This window comes from Crinia signifera, chromosome 6 (genome assembly GCF_055691185.1).
Source record: "Crinia signifera chromosome 6, ASM5569118v1, whole genome shotgun sequence".
NCBI lineage: Eukaryota > Metazoa > Chordata > Amphibia > Anura > Myobatrachidae > Crinia > Crinia signifera.
The window spans coordinates 144,919,268-144,946,340 of record NC_139222.1 but is presented as its reverse complement, the minus strand read 5'-3'; the positions used below and the strand labels follow the sequence as shown (position 1 = coordinate 144,946,340).

The following is a 27,073-nucleotide window of genomic DNA, read 5'->3' as shown; positions in this document are numbered from 1 at the left end:
GTTTGGGACTTTTTAGGTCACGCCCATTCATTTGGTTGAATGGGCACGACCAAAATTATCAACTGAATATCACCCAGCGATCTCCCATCACTTTAGAAGGGAGTTCGGGCACAAGTGAATATTCGAATCCGGCCCTATATATTTTTCTTATTGTCTGTTATATTAAGTTGCTCCAATCATATTACTCCTATATACTCTTTTGCACAGTAGACAACATACTCTAGCTAACCGCCTCCTGTGGAACAATTCAATGGGTTGGCTAGTAGCTTACCAAACTCTGAAATAAGTTGTCTGGTCTTTTTCTTCCTCTGTTGTGGATGTTTAGTCTGCTTTCCTGTATCCTTAGCAATCTCTGTGTCACTGACATTGTCCTGATAACAAACAGCAAAAGTTACACAGTCCACTGCATGCGACATACATAGACTTAAATAGAAACTCCCACCTACCCAGGACTGCGGTTACAACTGTAATGATAAAATATAGCAAAGACACACATTTATAACAGAAAAACATTGCAATATTTGAAAATTACAGTAGTGCTTTTGGTTTCTTGCGCTTCGGAGTTCAAAAACCTCCAGTATAAGAAATCTAAACACTTACACCTAAGTACTGAAAACGTTAACATTACATGTATTATATCAAAAGCCCAATATCTATATTCTTTATGGGGAGGGGGGGCACTACAATTTGGCATGAATTACATGATTTAGTTCAAAATGGCATCCGCATTATTTTGGCAATTCAAATCTGCAATGTGCAATCCGGTACTTGTTTCCTAGCACTGCGCCCAATGTTTAGATCATAGTACATCTTATACAATCAAATTGCATGCAATATAGCGGCATGTGATGCAATTTGTAATTGTACAAGCACCCTGATGGGTGCTTTCAATGTTAAATGCACCCCCATTGGCAATGCCACCGCCACTATCAACGCCAACCCGAAGCGCGGTGAGGGCAGCAAGCCCGCTAGGGGCGGCGGTACGCCTCCTCCGACCTTTTCATACCCCCACTATCCACGTCGGCGTGGAATGGACTTTAGATAGTGTGGCGAGCGCAGCGAGCCACCGAGCCTGAAGCGTGGCAAGCGCAGCGAGCCCCGCAAGGGGACACAGATTACTTTACTTGTATTCCGCGTCCCGCTCGCCACGCTTTGGGCTCGTATTCTGCGTCCGCTCGACACGCTTCGGGCTCGGTGGCTCGCCACACTATCTAAAATCAACTCCACACAGATGTGGATAGTGGGGGTATAAAGGTCGGAGGACGCGTACCGCTGCGCTCGCCACGCTTCGGGTTTGCGTTGACAATGGGGGTGCATTTAACATTGTAAGCACCCATCAGGGTGTTTGTACAATGAAAAATCGCATCGCATGCCATTTGCTGGCATGCAATGCTATGCGATATTTCATTGTACAAGCACTACTGTTAATTTAACATGAATATCGCATCGCACACCACTAAGTATGGTATGCGATGGGCGCCGGGCTAGGAAACAAGTACCTGCAATCCCTTATTGCAGCAAAATATAATTTTATTATTGTACACAGTGAAGACCAGGCTAGAAATTGCATTGGACTATAAAACACAATTTTGTCTGCTTAAATTAAGTCCGTAGCCGCCTCCCGCCATGCATACGTAAAAACACCTACATATACTGTAGTCTCAAGATACCCAGTTGTTCTAAGTCCATCAACCACATTGTTATAGAGCTACACAAAAGGATGACTGAGCCAATAGAAGTATTTTGCAAAAGATTAGTAACTAGTATACTATGTGCCTACAATTCTGATCTTGCTGCAGATAAAGCATCCAAAAATATGGGAAAGACCATTATTTTTCTTAAACAAAGTCCAGCACAGATATTGAGAGCAGCCTGGACTTCCCAGCAGTGGGTTATTGACTGGATGTGTGTGAACGGTATAAATTAGCTTCTTCTCTCTATAGTTTGTGTTACATCTCTAGAGATGAGCTCCTGTGGGTTTATTAAGGATACGCAAGTGCACTGCTAGCGGCTTCGATGTACTTAATGAGTTTTTAGCAGCTAATTAGTTTAACAAACCAGTGTGCAGGCAAATAAAATAATTAACCAATAAGGTCCTAGAGCCAGCTCCAGGTGGAATGTATTGAGTAGACACTGCATTAATGTGAAGATTACAGACAGAGACTTTAATATGTGAATGCAAACACAATCCTGGTCCTTTCCAGCTACCACACTATTATTATTATTACATTTTTATTTATAAGGCGCCACAAGTGGTACGCAGCGCCATACATTTAGCACATATAAGGACAATACAGGGTACACAGAACAGTAACTGAAGAAAAAAAAAAACAGCGCATATGTAACAATTAGCAGCACAATTATTAGTACACAATACAGCGGAGATGTAGGGAAGCAGAGGAGCAGTCTGCATGTTACCAGGCGCAAGTTGGTAGTGGTAGAGATGAATGAGCACAAGTGAGAAGAGATGCGGGTATAGATGGTAGTAAGAGAGCTATAATTGAAATGCTAGAAGAGGACTGTGAGAACAGGAGGGAAGAGGACCCTACTCCAAGGAGCTTACAGTCTAGAGCAGGCATTCCCAACCACCGTCCTCAAGGCACCAACATTTTAAAAGATCCACAGGTGGAGCTAAATACTTCACTTGTGATTCTGTGAGGAGACATGGAAAACATTAACTGTTGGTAGCTCTCGAGGACTGCCCCTGGTCCAAGGTAAGATGTGTAGCTATAAATTAGAGCCTGTGGCTCTACAGTTACAGCCAGTGTTTACTTGGGTGCCGGATGTCCTCCCGACAGTAGGAGATCAGACAGTCATTACACCGACATCGGAATCCTGACTGACAGGAGCTATTCTTTCTCAGGTGGGTCCACGATCACCCATAAAGGGAGATTAGATAGGTAGCCTGCTGCCTGAGTCCCGACAGTAGGACTAATGACTGCCGACACGCTTTACCCCACTTGTTTCCCTACCATTGATAAACATATTATACATTCGACCAATGCATACATCTGCTTATTTACTTCTATTACTGGAAATCAGAGAAATATTCCAACATACACTTTTATTTTAAGAACACATGTAAAGTACTAGCAATATAAGGTTTGTGTGTAACTTCCCTTATGGGGCGGAAATCATATACTAGACAGAAGCATGAACAGAGCTGGTCTCCGAGTTAATTGGAGTAGAGCTTTTAGACCTTTTTTCAGTATTTAAAAGCACTTCCTTGAGTCAGAGGGCAGTATTCAATGTGAATACTCGGCATGTGCAGCGAATCCCGTTTAGGATTCGCTGCACAGTCGCCGTGTTCTGGAGGGCTGGAGCCTTCGTTGCCAGCCCTCGCTGTCACATTATTCAATGCACAGGGGCTCGCTGCCCCTGACGGCGATTCATAACCCTTGCGGAGCCAGTGGCAGGCAGGGAGATGGAAGTCTCCCTGCCTGCCCCAGAATGTATGTGGGGGGAGGAGGGCTCCCCGGGACCCAGGCAGCACAAGCTGCCCCCAAGGAGAGCTAGCAGGGCACGTAGGTGGGGAGCCGCTTGCACTGCTCCCAATCGTGCACATGTAATGATCGGGAGCAGTGAACAACATTGTACATATTTGGTCTGGGCTGCAGATTATTCCACCCTCTGTCCTAGATTGATTTGATATTGTCATAGGTAACCAACATCCTACATACTTGGTCTGGGCTGCAGATTATTCCACCTCAGGTGCTGGATGTATTTAAATGCTTTGGTAATTGATCATTCTGCACACTGCTTTAGATATCATAAATGTGTTATTAAATAACTTAATTTTACAAGTTAAAAAGCAAATCTCTGTTGCCTATGTGAAGGGAGGAATATCTTATAACTCTTAATGACACATGCTATCTTGGAATGCATGGGTGTTTATGTAAGCCACTTTTATTACTATTCATTGTAGTAGGGGGGTTAGGATTTGGTGGGAAGAGTCCAAATAATGAGTGCACATGCATTTAAAGATCACTACATAGTCTGTGGGCTGTATAGGCTGTGTGCATGGTTTAGTTGTGTGCATAATATATTTGAAGTGCATCATTTTTAAAGTGCGGCATAATTTAAATATAACTGCAGCGTTATACTGGTGTTACACTGAATTGAAACAGAAGGACAGAAAACAACAACAACTGAGAAAACCAAAGACTGCTTTGAGTGAGATCAATTCATTCTCACAACATACTTATCCTGGCTGCTTAATCTGGCTATTCAACCATAATATCAACATTTTTACATCTGCAAACAACTTTTACTATCACGGTTAATGCTAGTATTTGCACGGTCAGTTTTGAAAATGCCCAGCTGTACCTAATGACTTCACCTCTCCTGCTCTTTCATTGATAGTAGGTGTCCCCCAAAATTGTATTCTTGGCCCTCTTCTTCTCTATCTCTATACGTCCTCTCTGGGTGAGTTAATGTGCTCACTCGACTTCCACTATCACATCTATGCTGATAATACTGAAATCTACTGCTCCTTTCCTGATGTCTCTCAAACGGTCTCTCTGCTGTCTAGTCTTGGATGACTAGGTCAGCAAAGACTAAGCTGACCTCTTCCCACCCTCCTGCATAAAACCCTACCATCTCTCATCCTAACCTGTTTATGCTCACTTGTTCCCCTTCTGCGTCACCCCTGGCTGTCTAACCTTACCCTTTAGAATGTAAGCTCTCACAAGCAGGGCCCTCTCTCCTCATGTGCCTTTCTTAGAATATATAAACCTCTGCCACCCTGATGATTGCTTCAGTGTCCTGTCCCCTGATGCAACTATCCATATTAACCATGTACTTGTCCTAAACTGTCTTGGTCTGTAATTCGTTATGTGTTTTTGCCCATAACTATGCTTTGTAAAGCGCTGTGGAATATGAATGTGCTATATAAGAAACTGTTAATAAATGAATAATAAATATATGAATATCTAATGAGCGGCTCTCGGCCCCCTGCTGGCTGATGTGTATAAAAAAAAAAAAAAAAAATGTAATTAAATATATATTCATGTGCTGTAAGCACATGAATAAAAATAGCATGCCCCTTCACATAATAAAATTCCTAATTTTTTTTTACACCAAAAAAAAAAAAAACTTTATTTTAAAAGTTCACATTCCAGTTCACCATAAAAAGATGGCGATTGCTACACCGTGACACACGGTGAAAATCACTTAGAAAGTAATTCACCATCTGATCATTGAATACACTCACGGCGAATCACATTGAAAAACCACAGCAAATTGTGGAGACTATCAGACGGTGAATTGTCCGTCATTCACTGTTCGCCATCGGCGAATATTGCACGCTGAATAGGGCGATTCACTTTTTCAGTAAAAAGATTCACCTTAGAGCATGAAAATAGCACACATTCGCCATAGAAAATGGCGAATCAGCCTCATTCAGTACTGCCCAGAGTAATCCTGCAGATACAGGAAAAATTTCTACTTGCACTGACCCACACATGGCTGCCTGACTGCGCTCTGATAGATAAATGAGCTGTGCAGTCTCCACGGATCAAGAGATCTCCAAATACCAATTTAGATGGTTGAGCAGGCAGCCAAACAAAATTAAACTGTCCAAAGAAGAGGAACAGTCTGAGCCTCCAGATATCAAAACATAGACAAGCACAAAACTACAGCAAGCATGCTTAACCAATTCACACTCAAGAGGGGCAATATGTAAAACTAATACCTTGTAGGGACCTTATCACCCAGACCAGCTTATATGAGCAGTATCATAGATGGCCTCACTTTTCCCTTGCCAATTACTGTCCATTTGCAACAGCCTGGGTAATATTCAGAAAAATGGTTGTAAAGATATCTAAATGCGGTAATTAAGTGCAACTGAAGTAGTAAATGGAAATGGTTCATAGTTTCAGTTACACACTTTACAACATTCTCAGTAAAAGGCAAATCTAAAAGAAAAAAAAAATGACATGGTTTCAGACATTTAGGGGGGTATTCAATGTTAGGCGTGCTCCCGCAGCCATCTCCCGACGGGGGAGATGGCTGCAGGGCCCTATTCAATGCTGTCTTCCCCGACAGCATTGAACAGGGGTTTTGCGCAGAACGAGCCCGACAGCACAAGCTGTCGGGCTTGTTCTGCCGAGAAAAGCCAGAAATAGGTGAGCTCCTGGCCGGAGCTCGTCTATTTTCGTCATCAACTCGCGGCCACGCCCCCTTCTCGCCGCCCGGGACATTGAATCCCGGACTGCCGAGCTCCAGGCGAGCAAAACAAAAACGGGACAGGGGCACGGCTGTCGAGCTTGCTCGACAGCCGTTCCCCTGACATTGAATACCCCCCTAAGGAGTGTAAAAGAAAATACAGTACTGCTAGATGTAAGAGGAAAAGGAAAGCAAACAGAACACTAATATTTAGATTTCTCCTTGTAACAAAGTTTGGATTTCCATTATGAATGATTACAAGCTTATGATGGGCTTGCTTGGATGAAAGAAAAAAAAATGATCACCCAACAAGACCAGTGACACCTCGCGGGCAAATGGAACATTTGTGAGTGACAAGTTTATACGGTGAAACATTATGATCTCAAGGTCAAATTTGTACTGCCGAGTAGGTGATTGTAGAGTGGAGTACCAGAATGAATGCAGAGTTTGGATAGCTGAATTGATTAGGCTCCCTTGTTTAAAACAGTTAGCCATGACCAGACAAACTAAAACAAAGCAGAAACATATATAGTGGAGCGTTCCAATGAGGTATAACTCTGTTACGTGGAATACAGTTTGTGAAATAAAAGGGGGAATGTGTGTAAAAGGGAAAATAATCTTTGTGAGGTTGGGACTAGTGTGAGGACAACTCAGAAGCTGTATAGGGTTACTTAATTTATTGGCTTGTCCTTACTTGACCATTACAAACTTCTTAACCTTCTAGATCTCTAAGCTGTATAATACAATCCCTAGGTGTTCAGGACACAGCCCTTTCTTGGTTCTCATCCTACCTACCTAAATCGCTCTTTCTGTGTTCATTTCTCTGAATCTATCAGTTAGAGTACCCAAGACTGAGCCTTGCGGTATTCTGCTTTTCTCAATCAATACCACATCTCTTGGAAAACTAATCCGCTCTTTTGGATTTCAGTATCATTTGTACACTGATGATTATATGCAAATCTACCTATCCTCAGCAGACTTGTCACCATCTGTATTAGTCCATTTCACTGCATGCCTTTCTGCAGTTTTATCTTGAAAGTCACAATGTCAAAATTAATATTTCCAAAACATTAAATTATATTTCTACTGACCAATAGTAGTTACCAACTTCATGGGGTATATTCAATGCAGGAGTCGAGCTACGACAGCAAGCATGGCTACCTGCTCGCTGTCACAGCTCGCCCTGTTAGTATTCAACTGACCCCCCTGCATTAGCCACGAGCCTCTGTGTTTGGGGGAATCCTCACTGTCCTGTGACGCACAGATTTCCCTGGAACGTAGAATAGGGTGAGAGGCTGGCGTGGAGGGTAAACAGCGAGGATCGCTGGTTTTCTGTGATCCCTACCGTTTAACCCCCTCGTCGACCGCTCTCCACCACATTGAATACTGCCCAATATCTTTATTACTATTGGAAACATGACAAACAATCCTACCACACAAGTTCACTGCCTAGGAGTCACCCTGGAGTCTGAACCATCTTCCACACATTTAACCGGTCTTAAAATCATGTTACATTTATCTACTAAAAAAAACCCACAAACACAACTATGCAAAATATGACCATACCTTACACAAGACACCGCACTGCAGAAACACCAGTTCATGCACTCATTGGGATAATTTTACTAAAGTGCAGGGTGTTGCCAATAGCAAGCAATTAGATTCTACTTAACATTAATCTATCACCTTCTAGAAGATAATAGCTAGAATCGGATCGGATGCTATATCGTATGCAATTTATCGCATTTAAAAATGGCACATCACGTGCCAAATTGTAAGTGAACTTTCCCGGGGCACTCAAAGGGAATTGGGTCAGACATGTCCTTAGGACAAGTTGTACTAGTGTATGGGGGCCTTAAGAGAGCTTTTTTCCCTATTACAACTACAGGTTACAATGGACTAGATAAAACTGCACCAATATTAAGAGACAATGTAATGTGTAACCATGAAACAGGTAAGCAAGAAGTATGTTCCCCAATAAACATAATATAAATAATAAATACATTTTAAATATATATATATATATATATTTCATGCTGGGTTGTTTGTTTCTTTATTTCTTAAAGCAATGTGGCCACTGAAACTCAGCTGTGTAGAACTGGTCCTCCTATGATGCAATGTATGTAAGCAGCCAGGACTATAAAAGTATCTGGGCATGGACCTTAATGTGCAAGGTAAGGGAAAGGTCTTTGTGCGGTCAATAGCATCCTCTGTCACCTGCATCCACTGGTTACCTAATCTGGATCCAACTTTTAGATTCATGCATTGCATGTATTTCCGAAAACACCACTTCAATTGGGACTACGGCAGTAGCAGAACAAAAAAAACAAAAGTATTAAAAAATGTAAAAATAATCTTCCAATTTGCAAGAAAAATATAATTTAGGATTATTATTGTAAACCTTTTATAGTCTCTCACCAAATGCAGACTAAGCAAACTTTAAAAAGCCAATTTAAAAAGAAAAAATGGTACTTATGTACTAACTGGGCTGCCGATTTTGAAATCGGGTCCATCGCATCGCATCGCATCCGACCATATCGCATGCGATGCGATGGACCCGATTTTTCCATAGGATTCAATGTTAAAATGGACTGAGTCCATTTTAACATGGAATTCAATGGGAAAAGGGGTCCTTTTCATACCCCTACTATCCAAGTGGGCATGGAGTTGGATATAAACCTGTGGCGAGCGTAGCGAGCCACCGAGCCCGAAGCGTGGCGAGCCCCGCGTGGGGACACAGAATACCGTCCGCTCGCCACGCTTCTGGCTCGGTGGCTCGCTGCACTCGCCACAGGTTTATATCCAACTCCATGCCCACATGGATAGTAGGGGTATGAAAAGGACCCCTTTTTCCCATGTTAAAATGGACTCAGTCCATTTTAACATTGAATCCTATGGAAAAATCGGGTCATCGCATCGCATGCGATATGGTCGTATGCGATGCGATATCGCATCGCATCTGATTGTATGCCTTAAGTTAAGGCATACAATCAAAAAATCGGCAGCCCAGATAATACATAAGTACCGAAAAAACAAAAAACTTGACAACATAGGACAGCCTTTTCCAAACATCTTGCTACAGGAAAGGCAATGGATACGAGCAGAATAAAGTGGACCACAAAATAAATCAGAATAAAGGGGTGTACACACGGTGCTATTACTTTTCTATTCAATCAATCCTGTTTGAATCGCGCACATTAAATTTAGACTATATATAGTACAGATCTGTACTATATAGTCTTGCCTTCACAGCCTATTATTCTATTAGATTTCGATGCCACGCATAGTGAACTGTGTCAATGTTGGGAAATATCAGCACAGATTAATTACCACCCTAAATCACAATCTAAAGGATTCCTGTTATTAACCCATGCTAGCTAGGCAAATAAAAACAGGGCATGCCAGTCAGAATTTAAAAAAAAATGGTGCCTCCTCAAGTAGTCTATAGAACAATGCCATTATTTTCTGTTAAAGAAAAAAATACACATTGTACATGAAGAGCGATGGAGGGGACAAGGTGTATTGCTTGGTCACTTTACTAAATGTATAAAAATAAATGGTACTTGTTTCCTACCACGATTTCTATCGTGGTGGTCGTGTCGGAAAAAATCGTGTCGGTCGCGTCGGGTGCATACCAAAACGCACACGACGTGACCGACGCGATGTACCCGATTTCTCCATAGGCTTCAATGTTAAAATAATTTAACATTGAAACCTATGGAGAAATCGGGTCCATCGTGTCCATAGGCTTCAATGTTAAATTATTTTAACATGGAAACTGAGTCCATTTAACATAGTAAAAAATGGGTAAAGGGCCAATATGGGCCATTTCTCATTGGGTATGGCCCCGTAAAGTGTGTAAAAAATAATGGCCCCCCATTGTGGCCGCCACCCCCACGATTGACGCGAACCCGAAGCGTGGCGAGCGCAGCGAGCCCGCGAGGGGCGGCGGTGCGCGTCCTCCGACCTTTTCATTCCCCTACTATCCACACAGATTAGTGTGGCGAGCGCAGCGAGCCACCGAGCCCGAAGCGTGGCGAGCCCCGCGCGGGGACGCGGACAGCTGTGAAGCCCGCGAGGGGACGCGGATACCTGTGAAGGTATCCGCGTGCGCTCGCCACGCTTCGGGCTCGGTGGCTCGCTGCGCTCGCCACATTAATCTATTCTCAACTCCACGCCGACGTGGATAGTAGGGGAATGAAAAGATCGGAGGTCGCGCACCGCCGCCCCTCGCGGGCTCGCCACGCTTCGGGTTCGCGTCAATCGTGACGGGGCCATACCCAATGAGAAATAGCCCATATTGGGCCTTTTCCCATTTTTTGCTATGTTAAATGGACTCAGTTTCAATGTTAAAATATTTTAACATTGAAGCCTATGGAGAAATCGGGGGCATCGCGTCGGACGCGCATAGGCTTCAATGTTAAAATATTTTAACATTGAAGCCTATGGGGAAATTGTGGGCATCGCGTCATGTGCCTTCTTAAGGCACACGACCGACGCGATGTACCACAGTTGTGCTTTTTTCAAGGGAAATCGCGGGCATCGTGTGCCTTAAAGTTAAGGCACACGATGCCCGCGATTGTGGCCGTGCTAGGAAACAAGTACCAAATAAATTATTAAATAACTCTACCAGACCAAGGATTCCACTCAAACACTGGTCACTGCTGGGGTACGACCAGTGTTCCTTTAAAAGCCAAGTACACCGCATCTCAACACTTTTTAAAATCCAATTTTTACATTTGTAAAAGTTTGTTTGGTACTTGTTTCCTAGCAAGGCGCCCAGATGTCCTACGTACGGCACTGTAGGGAAATTGCATCGCATGGGCCATTATAACGGCATGCAATGCGATTTTTTAATGTAATTTTTTCTATGCTCATTGTACCCCACTATATCGCCTTGCATTGCATCGCATGTCCCGCAAAATCACATGCGATTTTATAGGGTGTGCGATGCCATGACATTAGGTATACAATAATATGATTGTATGTCCCAAAAAATAGGTTTAATGCACCACCCACTATCCCCGCCCACCCGTAGCGTGGCGAACGCAGCGAGCCCCGCGACGGGGCGGCGGATTGCATCCTCCGACCTTTTCATTCACTATCCACGTCGGCGTGGAGTGTATTTATACAGTGTGGCGAGCGCAGCGAGCCCGAAGCGTGGCGAGTGCAGTGGGGGATGCGGATTACTTCACATGTATTCCGTGTCCGCTGGCCACACTTCGGGCTCGGTGGCTCGCTGCGCTAGCCACACTATATATAATCAACTCTCACCCCGACTTGGATAGTGGGGTAATGAAAAAGTCATACTCATACCTTTCTGAATTGCTTGGATCAGAAGCACTAACTTCTGGTCATTAAAATATGAAATCAGAGCACTGAAATTTTAGGTTTACCATGTGTATATGAAAGCATGGGAGGCATAGGATACAGCTTGTCATTACTATAGGTTGATGTTTGTGTGGGTTTTTTTAGACCATAAAAAAACTTTTATACGGATTTACCATCTGCAAGATGTAAAATGGCTAAAAAAACAAACAAACAAGAAAACAAAAATGTTATCTGTAATTCAATGCAGTCCAGTTACCAATAAGGTTGGGTGGTCCACACACCGCCCACCGCTCACAGTGCTTCTTTTATTTCGGTTTCTGTAACCAATGCTTTGTACCACAGCTTGATCATCCTCTTCCTGTGATGATTTACAGTTCACTTTGTTCTTAGAATATTCTTGGCTTGGGAAAACTTCAGGGGAAAAAATATATATATAGATAAATCAAATTAGTACACCATTAAAAAAAAAAAAAAAAAAACATGGTCATATGGTCAAACAATGAGGTGTGTAATGTGATCAGATATCTGGGTCTAAGACACATTAGCAGCTAAATTCATTGCCAACTTGTCTTAATATATAGTATACGTCAAGGAAACTGGTTTGTGTTAGATGCAATGGCGGAAACTTTCTAAAGGCCCATACACACTTGACGATTTTCAGCTGAAAATCGCTCAAAACAGCCGTTTTGAGCGATTTTCCGCTGAAAATCGCCTGGTGTGTATGCCCCCCAGTTTGCCGACTAGCGAGGATGCGCGCTCCCGCATCCTCGCTAACGAGGTGGGCAATCTGCTGGTTTTACCAGCACACCTAGCGATGATGGCTGGTTTTTCAGCCATCATCGCCAAGTGTGTACAGCAGCCGGACTGAAAGCTGAAAGTCTTTCAGTCCAGCTGACAGCCCGCTCCCTCCCCCTGTTCATACTCACCCCTCCCCGCTCCCCACGCTGCCTGTCTCTTCTCCTGGCTCCAACACTGCTGCACAGTGACAGGTTCTCCTCCACTCCCCTGGCCGGACATACAGCTCGGCAGGACGCCCCGCCCCCAGCAGAAAGCCCCCCACCCCCAGGCTCACAGGCTTGCTCCCTGCTCCTGCTGTGTGGAGCATAACCCCACTGACCACCAATGAAGGTTTTTTAAGGCAGTGATATAAACATTGCTGGCACATGGCAGCAATGTATATGTTACTGCACCACTGGGCACCAATGATTTTGTTTTAAGGCAGTGATATATACATTGCTGGCACATGCCAGCAATGTATATATTAATAGCACCACCGGCCACCAATGATACTTATAATGCAGTATATATATATATATATATATATATATATATATATATATATATATATATATATATATATATATATATATATATATATATATATATATATATATATATATATATATATATATATATATATATTGCAGTAATATATACACGGCTCTTAAACTCCCCCGTGGCAACGAGCACTTCACCCCCACCCATGGCATAGATCATGAAGTGCCCTGGGATCGAGCATGAAGCCCCTGGCATTATGGTATGTGGCTTAATGGGCATCATGGTGTGTGGCATAATGTGTAATGGGCATTGCAGTGTGTGACATAAGGTGTACTGGTGTGTATAACATGTAATGGGCATTATGATGTGTGGCATAACGTGTAAGGGGCAATACGGCTGCAAGTAAAATCGTAGCTATGCACATGGGCGGGATTTCCCTGGGCAGGACAGCATTTACCTGATCGCTGGGCTACGAATATACGCAGCCCAGCAATCAGTTCTGAATCAGGCCCCAAGAAAAGAAATACACTGAATAAAATGGCCCCTGCTCTCACCCTTGGAATTTTAATCCCTCCCATTATGTAAATATCCTTTTATATGAAAGATTTTCAGCAAAGTCTTTCGCCTCCTGAAAATCTCTTGCTCTTTGGGGGAAAATAGCTCAGTGTGTACGCACTACTTTGGTGATAGATAAATCCATCAGAGATTTTGGCAAAGTCTTTGGAAACGAAAATCTTCTAGTGTGTATGGGCCTTAAGAATACAACTCAGTCGTATTTATTTTCTTAATACGAATGAATACGACCATCGGTTGTATTTGTACCAAAATACAAATCGTAAAATACTGTAGGGCAGATTTACTAATCTGCTGTATTTAATGATTAGTATTTGGGTGATGGCGTAGACGGACGTATTCCGCCAGATTCGTATTCATATGGTTGTATTCATATGGCCGCTTATTAACAAATACGAGTCGGCAGACTGCAAGGATCAGTCAGCTCTGTGCAGGCTGCAGAATATATAAAAAAATAAATTAAGAATCCTGGTTTCAAAAATATGGGGGACAAAACGAGTAGGGTCCCCCGTATTTCAAGAACCAACACCGGGCCCAACCAGCCAGCAGGGTAATGCCACAGTTGGGGGAGACAGGTCAGCCCAGGCAGGGATCCTGGGGAAGGGGGGGACCCACACTCAAAGTTACCCCTGCCCAGGCTGAAGCCTGGGGCTGTCTCCGGCGCCCCTGTAGACACCGGGCTGATCTTTGTGTAAAAGATAAGCCTTAATGGGCTTGCTGGGACTCTTAGTTCCATAGCAGAACCAATAGGCAAATAAACGCACACACATATGAAAAAATAAAACTGTTACATACATAGCCCACACATACCAACCCATAATTATCAGTCCATTTCTCCAGTAGAAATCCAATTGGGGTACCTGGGGAAGAAAACCATACTTACCACGTGGATCGCATCCTCTTCGTTTCACGTAGGCATCCAACGTACTTCGCACACAAAAAAAAAAAAAATGGCTGTACGCGATCCCTGTACAAACTGAAAAGCCGCAGGTTTGTTTACATTCTGCAGCTCCTCCCCTAGAATAGCAATATTGGCCACATAGCGATATTCAGGGGAGGAGTCACGGTGCACGCCTCGGAGGTGGTAAGTATGGTTTCCTTCCCCATGTACCCCAATTAGATTTCTACTGGAGAAGTGGACCGATACCTACATGTCAAGATACAGTAGGTAAGTTGGTATGCGTGGGCTATGTATGTAATAAATAGTTTTATTTTCGTGTGTGTGTGTTTTTATTTGCCTATTGGTTCTGTGTGGAACTAAGAGTCCCATCAAGCCCCCCCCCCCCCCCAATGCCTTTGATAGCTGAAGAACAAACCTTCAAGATAAGCAGCAATTCAGCACACCAAGCATGTCCACAACAGACTGTGCTCCAAACCCAAACATGTTTCCGTGAGAAATTAAAATGCAATTGAGGACATTACAAAGGTGAGGGATTTTGAACCACCTGCTTCTAGGATTGCAAGTCTAGAATACTTGTGTCAGAAAATTTCAAAGTATAATAATACACACTAGGTTTCTCTAGATTTTTTTGACAGCATAAAAAAAAATTACAAAAAAATAAGTTTGCTGCAAAATCTCACATGGGGGGATTATAAAAAAATAAATAAAAAAAAAAAGTACAAAAAAAACGCCCGGCCACTGATTGGCTGGGTGAGCACTCTCAGCCAATCAGCGGCCGGCCAATCTTTTGACACTTTTTTTTTTTTAAATTAATTCTGCTGCCCACCTGGACCTCAGCTGCTGCCGCCGTCCTGCCCCTCGAACCTGAGTCACCCACCCCACCCCTGGACCTCAGCAGCTGCCGTTCACCCCACCAACCTCAGCAGCTACAGCCCTCCCCCGCCCCCCGAACCTCAGCCGCTGCCACCCAAACCTGCAAATAGGTGTGCACCAGCGGTGCTTCACCGCTGGCACACACCTACGGAATCGGATAAAATACATTGTGGTGCTAAAAAGCACAAGTCCAACATAAGTGAAGCTGTAGATCTTTACTCTAGTAAATCTAGAGTCCTAAGCGTGGAAGTTTACTCACATTTGTATCCAGAATCCAGCTCAAAAGCTTTTATAATTTTCAGCAATCCATCGATTAGAAGCTTGAACCTGGGACTTTCCTGAAGGCTTCTATTAAAAAATAGAAAAGAAGATTAGTTTGCAAAGGAACACAAACCAGTGGATGGAGATGGGAGGGTGGATTATGCACAGAAATGATGAATTAGGAAAAAGTTATTGTGTGCCCTCCGGCAGATTCCAGAATCTTGAGGACCGAAATGTCTTGTGATCAATCGATGGGCAGCAAGTCTAATGTCTCAGCAGTGAGAGTGTGCTTGAGAGCTGCAGTAACATAATGCTAAAGGACCATAATGGTAAAGTACCATCCTAAAACATTTAATACATGTTTGCGGTTCTAATGTGGGGTACACACCAGGACGATATGGCCCCAAACCAGTCAATTTAGATACAATCTCGACCGATTGTATGTAAATTGGCCATGTTTTGGGCCATTTCAGTGTCCTTTTGACTGTCCCGATCCGATGGGCAGCCCCGCGGGTTGGTCGGTCTTTTCTGAGATCCTACCTGCTGCAGGTAGGATCTCAGAACCGACCATTGCAGTGGGTGGGGGTCGTGATCGGATCGTGATCACATCAGCCGCATTTTCGTGGCATGTTGGCGGTGCCGTCAGCTCGTACGTTCCTGTGACGACCCGCTCATGAGCACCATCGTCCTGGTGTGTACCGGGCATTAGGTAATGCGAGACCCAATCTACTAAAGAGTAGTCAACTATTTTACAGATGGTTTAATGTTGTGGGAGGGAATAATAATAATAATAATAATAATAATGTACACTCAGCAATGCAGATTCTTAAATAGTCTAATATGCTATTATATTTTAAGCTGTATCAGACATTTCTCTACCAGAGAGGAATGAAACAGTCACATTACAGACATCAGATATCCTGGGAGAAACGGTCTACTTCAGAGGTGGCCAAACCGGTCCTCGAGATCTACCAACAGTCCACGTTTTCCAGGTTACCTAGCTGGTGCACAGCTGTAGTCATTACTAACTGTCACATTTTAAAACCTGCTGCATTCATTCCCACTATAAATCCACAGGTTGCCTGGAATACATGCACCGTTGGTAGATCTTGAGGACAGGTTTGGCCACCCCTGGTCTACTTGAATCTATATTTGAGGTCTCAATGCCATGCCGCCAGGTAGATTAAGCAGTATAGGGGAAGTTGGAACAGCCAGCATGTAGAAGCCATTTGCACTAGCAGTATGCATGGGCATGAGACGGTATAGGGATTTTCTGGTGGTTAAAGGGTATTGCAGAGTAATGCTGTGTACACACGGGGGCGATAGGGGCTGAAATCGCTGGGAATATGGTCGCTGAGCGACCATATTGCCAGTGATTGGAGTGTGCACCAGCGATAAATCGCCGGGTGCGCGCTCCCGTTTTCAGCCCCTGAATGGTCGCTGGTCGGAGGAACATGCTCCTCCGACCAGCGACATCCCCTGCCTCTTCACCCAGCAGTGTTTAAATTTTCATCTGCGACCATCTCTGGTCGCAGATGAAAACGGGACACGGGGCAATATGATTGCTGGGCAATATGATTGCTAGCAATATATTGCCCCGTGTGTACGCACCTTTAGATTTTGGCAGAGTTTTGAATAGACAAACATGCAGCAGATACCGATGTGCGGCCCCGCTAAAATCAGTATCGCATAGCAAAAATAGGATTTTAATACCTACCAGTAAATCCTTTTCTCTTATAGGATATTGGGGATTAGTCACAACGTATGGGAGAAGAGAGGTATCCGCAGGAGAAAGGCACATAGAAGCTCTTTCACTGGGTGTACTGGCTCCTCCAGTATAATACCTCCCCACATAGTTACATAGTATTTAAGGCTGAATGAAGACTCACGTCCATCCAGTTCAACCTTGGTAATGTTTAATGTTATGTTTAAGGACAGATTATGCTTATTGCTTGTACCCTTGTATGTTTTTAACCAATAGATGTTTGTCCAACCTTGTTTTAAATGTTTTTATTGTATCTGCCGCCACCACATCTCCACGAAGAGAGTTCCATAGTTTGGCTGCCCTGACTGTAAAGAAATGTTTTTCTCTAATGGAACTTAATCTTCTTTCCTTTAATCTAAACTCACGACCCCATGTCCTTGAGTCCCACAAGCCAGTTAAAATGAAAACTGTGCCCGAAGGAATGGAAAGTATATGAGAAAAGGATATAACTATGTGGTAACATATATAATGTATTAAAGTAGTGACCTGCAACCAGCACACCCCATAACACAACAGTTGGCAAAGAACATGATGGGCAATATAACTGTATTTCAAGAGAACAGTGACGAGATCCAGTATACAGGAACAATAAGGAAGCAAGATCCTGCACAGAGGTGGGTGCTCAATATCCCATACGGAAAAGGATTTACCTGTAGGTATTAAAATCCTATTTTCTCTATTATCCATATGGGATATTGGGGATTCGTCAGAACTGATGGGAATTATACCCAAGATTCAAGGACGGGTGGGAACGTGCAGCGTTTGCTGTAGCACCACATTCCCAAACTGAATGTCCTCCTTGGTAATCCAAGCAGTCCAACTTACCGTATATACTCGAGTATAAGCCGACTTTTTCAGCACATTTTTTATGCTGAAAAAGTCCCCCTCGGCTTATACTCGAGTCAGGGGCCGGAAGTGAAGTGCCATGATACTGTGCTGAGCCGCCGGAGATTGCGCTGCCGGGTCCCACTGCTCAGTCTCTCCCTCTGCCTCACCACTCTCAGGTACCGGTGCTTTCAGCAGGGGAGGGAAGCGAAGCACCATCTTGCCTGGTCCCGCTGACGTTGTGCTGTGCTGCTGTGCAATGAGCCACCGGAGATCGCACTGCCGGTCCTGCTGCCCAGTCTCTCCCTCTGCCTCCCCACTCTCACTTACCGGTGCTTTCAGCGGGGGTCGGAAGCAAATTGCCATCTTGCCTGGTCCCGCTAATGCTGTGTTGCAGTGCACTGAGCCACGGAGATCGCGCTGCCAGGTCCCCCAGTCTCTTCCTCTGCTTCACCACTTTCAGGTACCGGTGCTCCCTCTGTTCCTCCCTAACTGCCACACCTTTGCTAGGAGTAGCAGGGACGGTGCGCGGCTGGGCAGTTCTCATTGCTGTAGTCTGCACAGCCGATGGGGCTTTCCACTCACTCTCACCTCTCTCCTGCACTAATCGGCCACGCTTGCTGTAAATCATTGCAGGTTACTGAGGCTTGGTCCCCTCACTGTGTGCATATCCTGTTTGGGGCGATTTTGGGCTCACAGTCACAATGGGGAAATCTGCTCATGCTGCCCAGATGGTCCCACACTGCTCAGCAGCCTCTGCAGGCTGCTAATCCCCCCTCACCCTCAGCAAGATTCTTCCCCAGATGTTGCAATGCAGTCAACATAGCATAGCAACATTGATTGCCATAATGGCCATCCAATTTCCCACCCTAGGCTTATACTCGGGTCAATAAGTTTTCCCAGTTTTTGGGGGTTAAATTAGGTGCCTCGGCTTATACTCGGATCGACTTATACTCGAGTATATACGGTAAATTCTGCTGATGGAAGTTTCAACTGCTCACACCAGCCCACATATCTCCTCCAAATGTGGTGGTAATATGTAGAAGTCACCGGCATCCTGGCCTGAGACATCATAGAGCTGACAGACGCATGCAATCCCTTGTGAGCTATAATCTGCCGCTCAACCTCCAGGCTGTTAAACTTAGTTGCTTTTAGGCCTGGCAGACGCAGGGACCTTGAGTGAGCAAGTTTCTTTCTTGAGGAAGGTGCCATGGGTCATAAGCTAGCATGGCTTCAAGGTCCGTGTACCACGCTCTGCGAGGCCAGTCGGGAGCCATCAGAATTGCTTCCACATAGTTGTTTATCTTTTTTTAGGACCTTTGCCAGTAATGGAATACATACACCAGGGTATTGTCAGTGCGTCCACCGCCTCCGCTTTAGGATCCCTGGTCCTGGAGCAATAACGGGCCAACTTCTTGTTGATTCTGGATGCCATCAGATCTATCTATGGGTTTCCCCACATATCCACAATGCATGCAAAGACTCGTAGTTTCAGGTTCCATTCCCCCGGGTGAAGTCCGCCTCCTAATTGTCCACCCCGGGAATGAAAATGGCCGACAGCGCAGTCAGATGAGCCTCTGCCCAACTGAGGATCTTGGTGACCTCTCTCATGCAGGATTTGCTCCTCGTGCCTCCCTGGTGGTTTCTAAAAGCCACTGTCATGGCATTGTCCGACTGGACTTTCACCGCCTGATCTTTCAGCAGAGGTGTAGCTTGCAGGAGAGCATAAAACACAGCTCTCAACTCCAGAGTGTTTATGTGGAGTTTGGATTCCCAAAGGGACCACCTGCCTTGGAAGGTCACTCAGAATCACGGCGTTCCATCCTTGGAGGCTGGCATCCATAGTTGTTAGAATCCAATTCTGGATCCTGAATCTCCTGCCTACAAGCAGGTTTGGAACATGGAGACACCACTGCAGTGATTCCCTGGATCTCATGGGCAGGAAAATCTTCCTGTGCATATGCAGATGAGACCCTGACCATTTGCTCAAGAGGTCTAATTGGAAAACACAGGAGTGGAACCTCCCATACTGTACCGCCTCGAAAGAGGCAACCATCTTTCCCAGAACCCGAATGCATTGGTGGACTGATACTTGGACCGCAGCCAATAGATCGTTCAACAGTACCTGGACCACTTCAACCTTATCCCCTGGCAGAAAGACTTTCTGCTCCCTAGTATCGATTACCATGCCCAGAAATAGCAGCCGCTGCAATGGGATCAGCAAGGACTTAGAAAGGTTCAGTAACCACGCATGTGCAATGAGGACCTGTGTAGACACCTGAATTGCTAGCTTTAAGGCTTCCTCCGACCTGGCTTTTAGAACTAGGTCGTCCAGATAGGGTATGAGGTTTATCCCCCTTTCTGAGCAAGGCCATCATCTGCGCCATCACCTTCGTGAATATGCGGGGTGCAGTGGACAGACCAAAGGGGAGGGCCTGAAATTGATAATGGTCTTCCAGAATGGCAAACAGCAGGAATGCCTAATGTGGGCCCCATATTGGGATGTGCATGTAGGCGCCCTTCAACAGGGGAAGCAGAAATAACCTGAGGATTAGGGGTATCCCGGAAGACATTTCCCAACCGAGTCTTCGGGATGTACTAACCAAAATCTTCAATGAAGTATTAGAAAATGACTCAATTGTTTTTGATAGCGCTCATAGGGCGTAACGGCCTAGAAGTATGCAGTCTGAGCATTTGAGAGACGTGATCTGTATGCTCCATTATTTCACCCAGAAAGAGGAAATTCTGAGGAGATTACGTAATTCGGAAGGCCTGGAGTTCAATGGTCACTCCATTCAGATATTTTAGGACCTTTCTTGGTTCACACTGCAGTCCCGTCATCATGTTAAACCCCTGATGGACACTCTACGGAAACTAAATATCAAATACAGATGGGGCTATCCTTTCAGTATTACAGCATCAAATGGAGGGAAAACAGCAAACATTGCGAAGCCCTGAAGATGTGGCTCCCTTTTGTGCTACCTTGGGAATTCCACCTGTTAAGACCCCTGACTGGCACTCCCTCCACTCCCAGATTATTCCTCCACAGGCTCCTCCAGCGAATCCCCCATTTCGGGTTGTTGAATAACCACCAAAATCTCACAATCGGATACAGTCTTCAAAATCTCCAACATCATTCTCCTCCACACAGGCGACGACCTGAGTTAAAGTCGAGATGCTCCTACATACTTGCTTGGTTGGCAATTACATGAGAGAGAGAGAGACTCTAGATGTCTTCTCCACGGAAAAACATGTGAGCCTAGACAAATAACTTTATCAAACTAACGCATTCTTATTAAATTGTTTCCCCGTTCTATATAAGGTTTATTCTATATATTAATAGATTATAGTAGAAAAGGTTCTATGTTTTTCTGTTAGATAATAACGTTAACCATAATAATGAGATGTATGACAATTTTAATGTAGGGTCCTCTCTCTCCTTTTGCCTTAAAATTCAAATTGCCTTTTAGTAAGATATATACTTCTACTGTCCAATAGTTGTATTCTCCTTGATTGCATGTTTTTCATATGCTTTATATTTTACAAAGTAAAGTAATTAATTGTATTGTTTCTTAATGTACAAAACTCGATATGTCAGGTTTTAGAATTAAACTCACTGGCGTGTTTGGGGTTGGCCCCTTCCCACCCCCTGTTGCCCCCCTGTGACCTGCACATTTTGGTCCTGAGTCCGATGGCGGGTATAGTCCTCAGCAGATTGGGGAGCAGTGTTCGTGTTCTGGTTATTGCAATTTTTTCTAACGATTGCTGAAAACTCGCTTTTGTTATGTGAAGTTCTTCTATTCTTCTCTTTCTGTCTCTCTTTCTTTACTCTTTCTCCTTGCAGCGATCCTCGAGCCAAACTAAGTAAAAGGTGTTATTCTGTAGCGCTAATATGACTGAACTCAAAATAGTATCTGTGAACGCTAAGGGTTTGAATATTCCTGAGAGAAGGTCACTAGCCTTAAGATAACTGAAGTTAGAAAAAGCGGATATAGCATTCGTACAAGAAACATTTTAAAAAGAGAGAACAGCCCCTCCTCTGGAATTGATTTTCCTACAGTGTTTTTCTCTCATAACCAGTTAGTGGTGAGCTACGCTGACATCTAAGCGACCGCGATGGCAAAGACCCTCTCAGGATAGTGGTCCTGCAGCAGAGTCAATTCGGTACCTAAAGAGGTCAGCAAATAAACCCTTCTCCTGGTTTCCCATGATGCAGGAATGCTGTTTAAGCCCAAACAGCAGACCCAAAATAACAAAGAAACAAAACTGAAGTAAAAACTCTCTGAAGCTTCACAGTGAGCACCCTTTCCCTGAGGGCACATTTTTTTTAAACTGGCTTGTGGGGAGGAAGTAGAGGGGAGGAGCCAGAACACCCAGTAATAGAGCTTCTATGTGTTTGACTCCTGCGGATACCTCTCTTCTCCCATACGTTCTGACGAATCCCCAATATCCCATATGAATGATCAAGAAATATACTTTACAGGCAAGTTGATTTGATCAGTGGTTATCAACCTGGGCGGTAGTGCCCCCTGGTGGGCGTTCTTGAGTTTCAGGGGGGCAGTGAAACGAAAGGGGGTAGTGAGGGGGCAGTGGACGGTTTACAGGACTTTAGAAGGGCAGCGGTTCCATCAGAGAGAAGCTGGCTGTGTGGCTGATGGCTGCCTGTAGGGCTTAGGATAAGAATCATTTACTTTCGCCCCAATGGCAAGAAGTAAAGATGTTGATTCTAGCAATTCCTTCCACATACTTAGTTGAAAGGGGTTTCAGTGTTGTGCAGCAGCTCCTGACAAAAGCAAGGAACAAGCCCCAAATATGTGAAAAGGGGCGACCTACGACTAACCAAGATGAAACCAGATATTGAAAAAATTGAGTCCACTCATCAAACTCAAGGCAGCCATTAACAATACCGACGCGTTCATGCTATACGCGTTGTAGGTAAAAAGTACATCATTGCATTTGGTAAAGAGTTATATAAATATTTTACCCTCTTTATAATTATACTGTGATTATTCGTGATTTGGAATTACTTTTCTACTCTTACTTATTTATATGTTTTAAAGAGGTTGAAAATTAAAGGTTGTCTCCTGTGAATACAATTTGAAATTCTGCCGGCATTAGGTCTGAGTTATCAAAATAGTGGTTAGAATTAAAACAGGCTTTGCACTCACTTTTGACAGGTCAGCTAATAAAAACGTCCCACCTTGTGAGCCGGAAGGGTGGGGGGTACGAAATATAGTTAGGGGGCACTGAACAACTGGCCATTAACCAAAGGGGGCGGTAGGTTGGAAAAGGTTGAGAACCACTGGACTAGATCATAGACTATTATAGTGAACATAGACAAAATTTTCAGTGCATATAGTCAAAAAAAAAAAAAACATGGGTTACAGTTTCAAAAATTTTGAAAGCACGTGGCCACAAATAGCACCACACAGGAAGAGAAGAGCAGTGTGTAACAAAGTACCTTTTAGTGATTTCTTTCTTGCACATGGGGCATGGTGCTCTGCCTTTCTTCTTCTTACTGAGAAGTTGCAACATGCAAAACCTGGGGGGATTCCATATTAAACTCAATATACAGTCCAAGTTTTGGCCAATAACAATAATTTTACCAAGAGACTAGATTAGTGAATGCAACGGTCACAGCACAATCCTTTAGCTACTTTTTAGACTACCAATGATCCTTTCTAGTCTCAAGTTTCTGTGCATGTAGGGACTTAACTGATAGGGCATGAATGTCATAACTGCAAATACAGACAATGGGGCAGATGTATTAAGCCTTAACAAGAGATAAATGCAAGGGTAATAAGGAGAGATAATCGTCCAGCCAATCAGCTCCTTACTGACTTTTTTCAAACACAGCCTGTAACAGTTATCAGGTGATTGGCTGGACGTTTATCTCGTTAAAGCTTAATACATCTTCCCCATTATTATCCACTACCAATGTTGCACATATATGCAGGTGTGTGCATAGCTGAGCGATATGCTGCATATGTGCAGATGTAACAGTGGGGCGAGTTTTCTTTATGAGCGATGTTATAATAGTCCTAAAGTCAAAACCCATTTTAAAGTATTTGTACACTTATAAAGGCATAGGAGGTACTGTATGCAGGAGAAAGGGATGACAATTTGGATACAATAAAGACGACTGACCTATTGCCAAACAAAAACATTTATTAATACCAAGGCCTTTTATTAAACAGTAGTGATTCTGAACACCATACATCCCTTGTTACTACTCCCCTCATTAGGGGTTACTCAGGTAATCGCTACACAGCCAGAGTGAAATCCCGCCTCGTGAAAGTCTACAAATTGCTTAACACGACTCACCATTGAATGATTTTTCGGTACTTGTTTCCTAGCACGGCGCCCAAGATTTCAATCTTATGGCATCTTATTCCATATAGCCGCATACGATGCGATGCGATTTTTAATTGTATAAAGCACCCTAATGGGTGCTTACAATGTTAAATGCACCCCCAATACGATTTTTAATTGTATAAAGCACCCAATGCGGCGGTACGCATCCTCCTTTTCATACCCCCAATATCCACATCGGCGTGGAGTTGATTTAAGATAGTGTGGTGAGCGCAGAGAGCCACCGAGCCTGAAGCACGGCGAGCGCACGTGTATTACTTTACATATATTCCGCGTCTCCTCGCTGCGCTCGCCACGCTTCGGGCTCGGTGTCTCGCCACACTATCTAAAATCAACTCCACACCGACGTGGATAGTGGGGGTATGAAAAGGTCGGAGGACGCGTACCATCACTGGATCAGAAATAATCAATTGCAGTGAAGCCTCAGATAACACTAAGCACTTACCAGTTTTGTACAATGATGGACTGGCAGAATAAATCTACCCTAATATATTTAGAATATGGCTAATGTAGCCTGCAACAACATACCTGCAGAATATATGGTCACATCTTGTGGCAACAGGCTCCTTCATTAAATCCAAGCTGTTAAAATCATAACAAGAAAGTGTCATGTAAATCGAGTCCAGATTAACTTCATTTTAAAAAGATACAGTGGGGCGTGGAGAGCATTTAGCAGGATGTATGTGGACAAACTGGAGAATAAGCTTCAGGAGCATGGTTGGTGTAATGGAAAGCATTACTGCCTCACAACGCAATGGTCACCACTGCCTGGTGTTTTTATATTCAGCCCATATAGGTACACTGGTTTTTAGACACACACAAAAAAATAGCAAATACAAATGAAAGAATAATTGCCTCATAACAAAACAAAATAATGTACATGTAGTAGGATTCTATATTTAGGCTCCACTGGGGCAGGGGTTTATTTATTTATTAACAGTTTCTTATACAGCGCAGCATATTCAGTTGCGCTTTACAATAGGAGACAGTGATACAACAAACGGTATTTACAGACAGTCAAAGGTATGAGGACTGATGTGAATTTCAAAATATACCCTGTAAAGCGCCATAGTGCAGAGTGACATAAAAAATACTGATTAAAAGTAAATAATTTTATTACATAACAGAAGTAAATTAACAGTACTACAACAGAAATCCAGTGTAATAAAAAAAAAAAAAAAAACAGAATATACCAAATGCAAGAATGACTCATACCAATAAACCACTGCAGCAATACATTAATGGTCCCGTCCCCCCCAGTATTTAGCAGCCGGGGGCGCCAGTTTAGGGCTAGCGTGGTCCTATCCACACTGCGGTGACAGCGCTGCTGGCTCCGGGCTGCGCTGGAGATCTCACGGTAATAGCGAGATCTTGTGCATCCCAGAGAGCCGGCCGGGGGGAGAGAGGGTGCGCACATGCACAGGGATGCCAGGGACGCCGATAAGGAAAGCCGTTAATGCTGGGCATAACGGCTCTCCTTATCAACCCTGGGGTTTTAATACAGTCGGCAGCTAACCCACAGTCTACTTGGGTGCCGGACACGGTCCCGACAGTCAGGATCCGGACAGTCATTTACCTGAATCAGGATCCCGACTGTCAAAACTCAACAGACGGTTGCCCGACGGCCACCGGCTATTCTCCCTCTTAGGGGTCCACAACCCCAATAGAGTGAGAATAGAATAGGTGGCGAGCGTAGCGATCCACCGTGCCCACAGTGTGGCGAGCCTGCAAGGGGCTTTGTTGCGCTCACCATGCTGTCTGAGTCTGGGCAGTCGGGATCACGACGTCAGGCTAATGACTGTCAGGATCCTGACTGATGGTACCCTATACCACAGTCTATTTTGGGCACCCAAACTCCAGTGTCGGTACCCACAGTGCTCCCTTATGCACATTTTTGCACACCCCCTTGGGAGGTGCAGAGAGTAAATGTGTTTTGAGTGCCCAGACAGAGCAACAACTGAACAGTGTCATCTGTTGCACAATACAAACAGATTCTGGCACCAACAATTGTATCTCCTTATCTATCTTTAACTACTGCAAGGGAGATCCAGGTCTCACTTAATCGCAGACGAGGATTGCTGGGAAGTGGTGAGGGAAAAGTTATCAAGAGGTTACTTTCCACCTTGAGCAACAAGTCAGTTTATAGACTGGACTACTGGCAGGGACGTCTTAAGAGAGGAGGCGGCTTGTGTGCAGCCTCCTCTGGCCTGGCCCCCTCCTATCTGCCGGGAGCAGTAAGGTCTGTGCACAAGAGTGCTCTAAACCCTACTGCGCATGCGCAAACATTTAAAAAAATGGCGTGGAAGCCATTACTCTGGTGATTTTCACAGTGTGCAGAGTCTGAAAACTACGGCGCTTAGACTCCACTGCGCATGTCCAGATCCCTGGAAAAATGACCAATGCACCTTTTTCCCCAGGAACTCAGCAGCATTCCTGCAGCTGATGGACTATGTGCAGTGCTGATGGTGCAGTGTGAATGGTGTGGGCCCCCTGGTACTCAGGGGCCAGTGTATACCATGCACACTGCACCCATTCTTGATATGCCACTGACTACATGTGCCAACCGACCCCACCGAAGTTGTATAAAATGCTTAATATATGTAATAAACGTATATGCAATATATTTTACATATATTGCATATACGTATATTCAGACGTTAGAGGAATGAGAACCTTTTTTCGTATATGGTCACACAGCCCATGGTCTTGCATCCAGATTTTAGCCCAAC

General features: G+C 44.2%; 1 protein-coding gene across 3 annotated transcripts in view; it reads right to left on the bottom strand.

The window, feature by feature from the left end:
• The window catches only part of BRCA1 (BRCA1 DNA repair associated), a 169,694-nt gene that overhangs the window by 121,271 nt on the left and 21,350 nt on the right, over positions 1 to 27,073 (bottom strand). For all 3 annotated transcript variants that reach the window (XM_083147536.1, XM_083147537.1, XM_083147538.1), the window contains exons 3-7: positions 24,873 to 24,926; positions 23,434 to 23,514; positions 15,381 to 15,469; positions 11,753 to 11,907; positions 272 to 371 (exon numbers count right to left, since the gene is read on the bottom strand). In XM_083147536.1, coding sequence (XP_083003662.1) covers positions 272 to 371; positions 11,753 to 11,907; positions 15,381 to 15,469; positions 23,434 to 23,514; positions 24,873 to 24,926 — 479 coding nt within the window. The remainder of the gene's footprint in view (positions 1 to 271; positions 372 to 11,752; positions 11,908 to 15,380; positions 15,470 to 23,433; positions 23,515 to 24,872; positions 24,927 to 27,073) is intronic.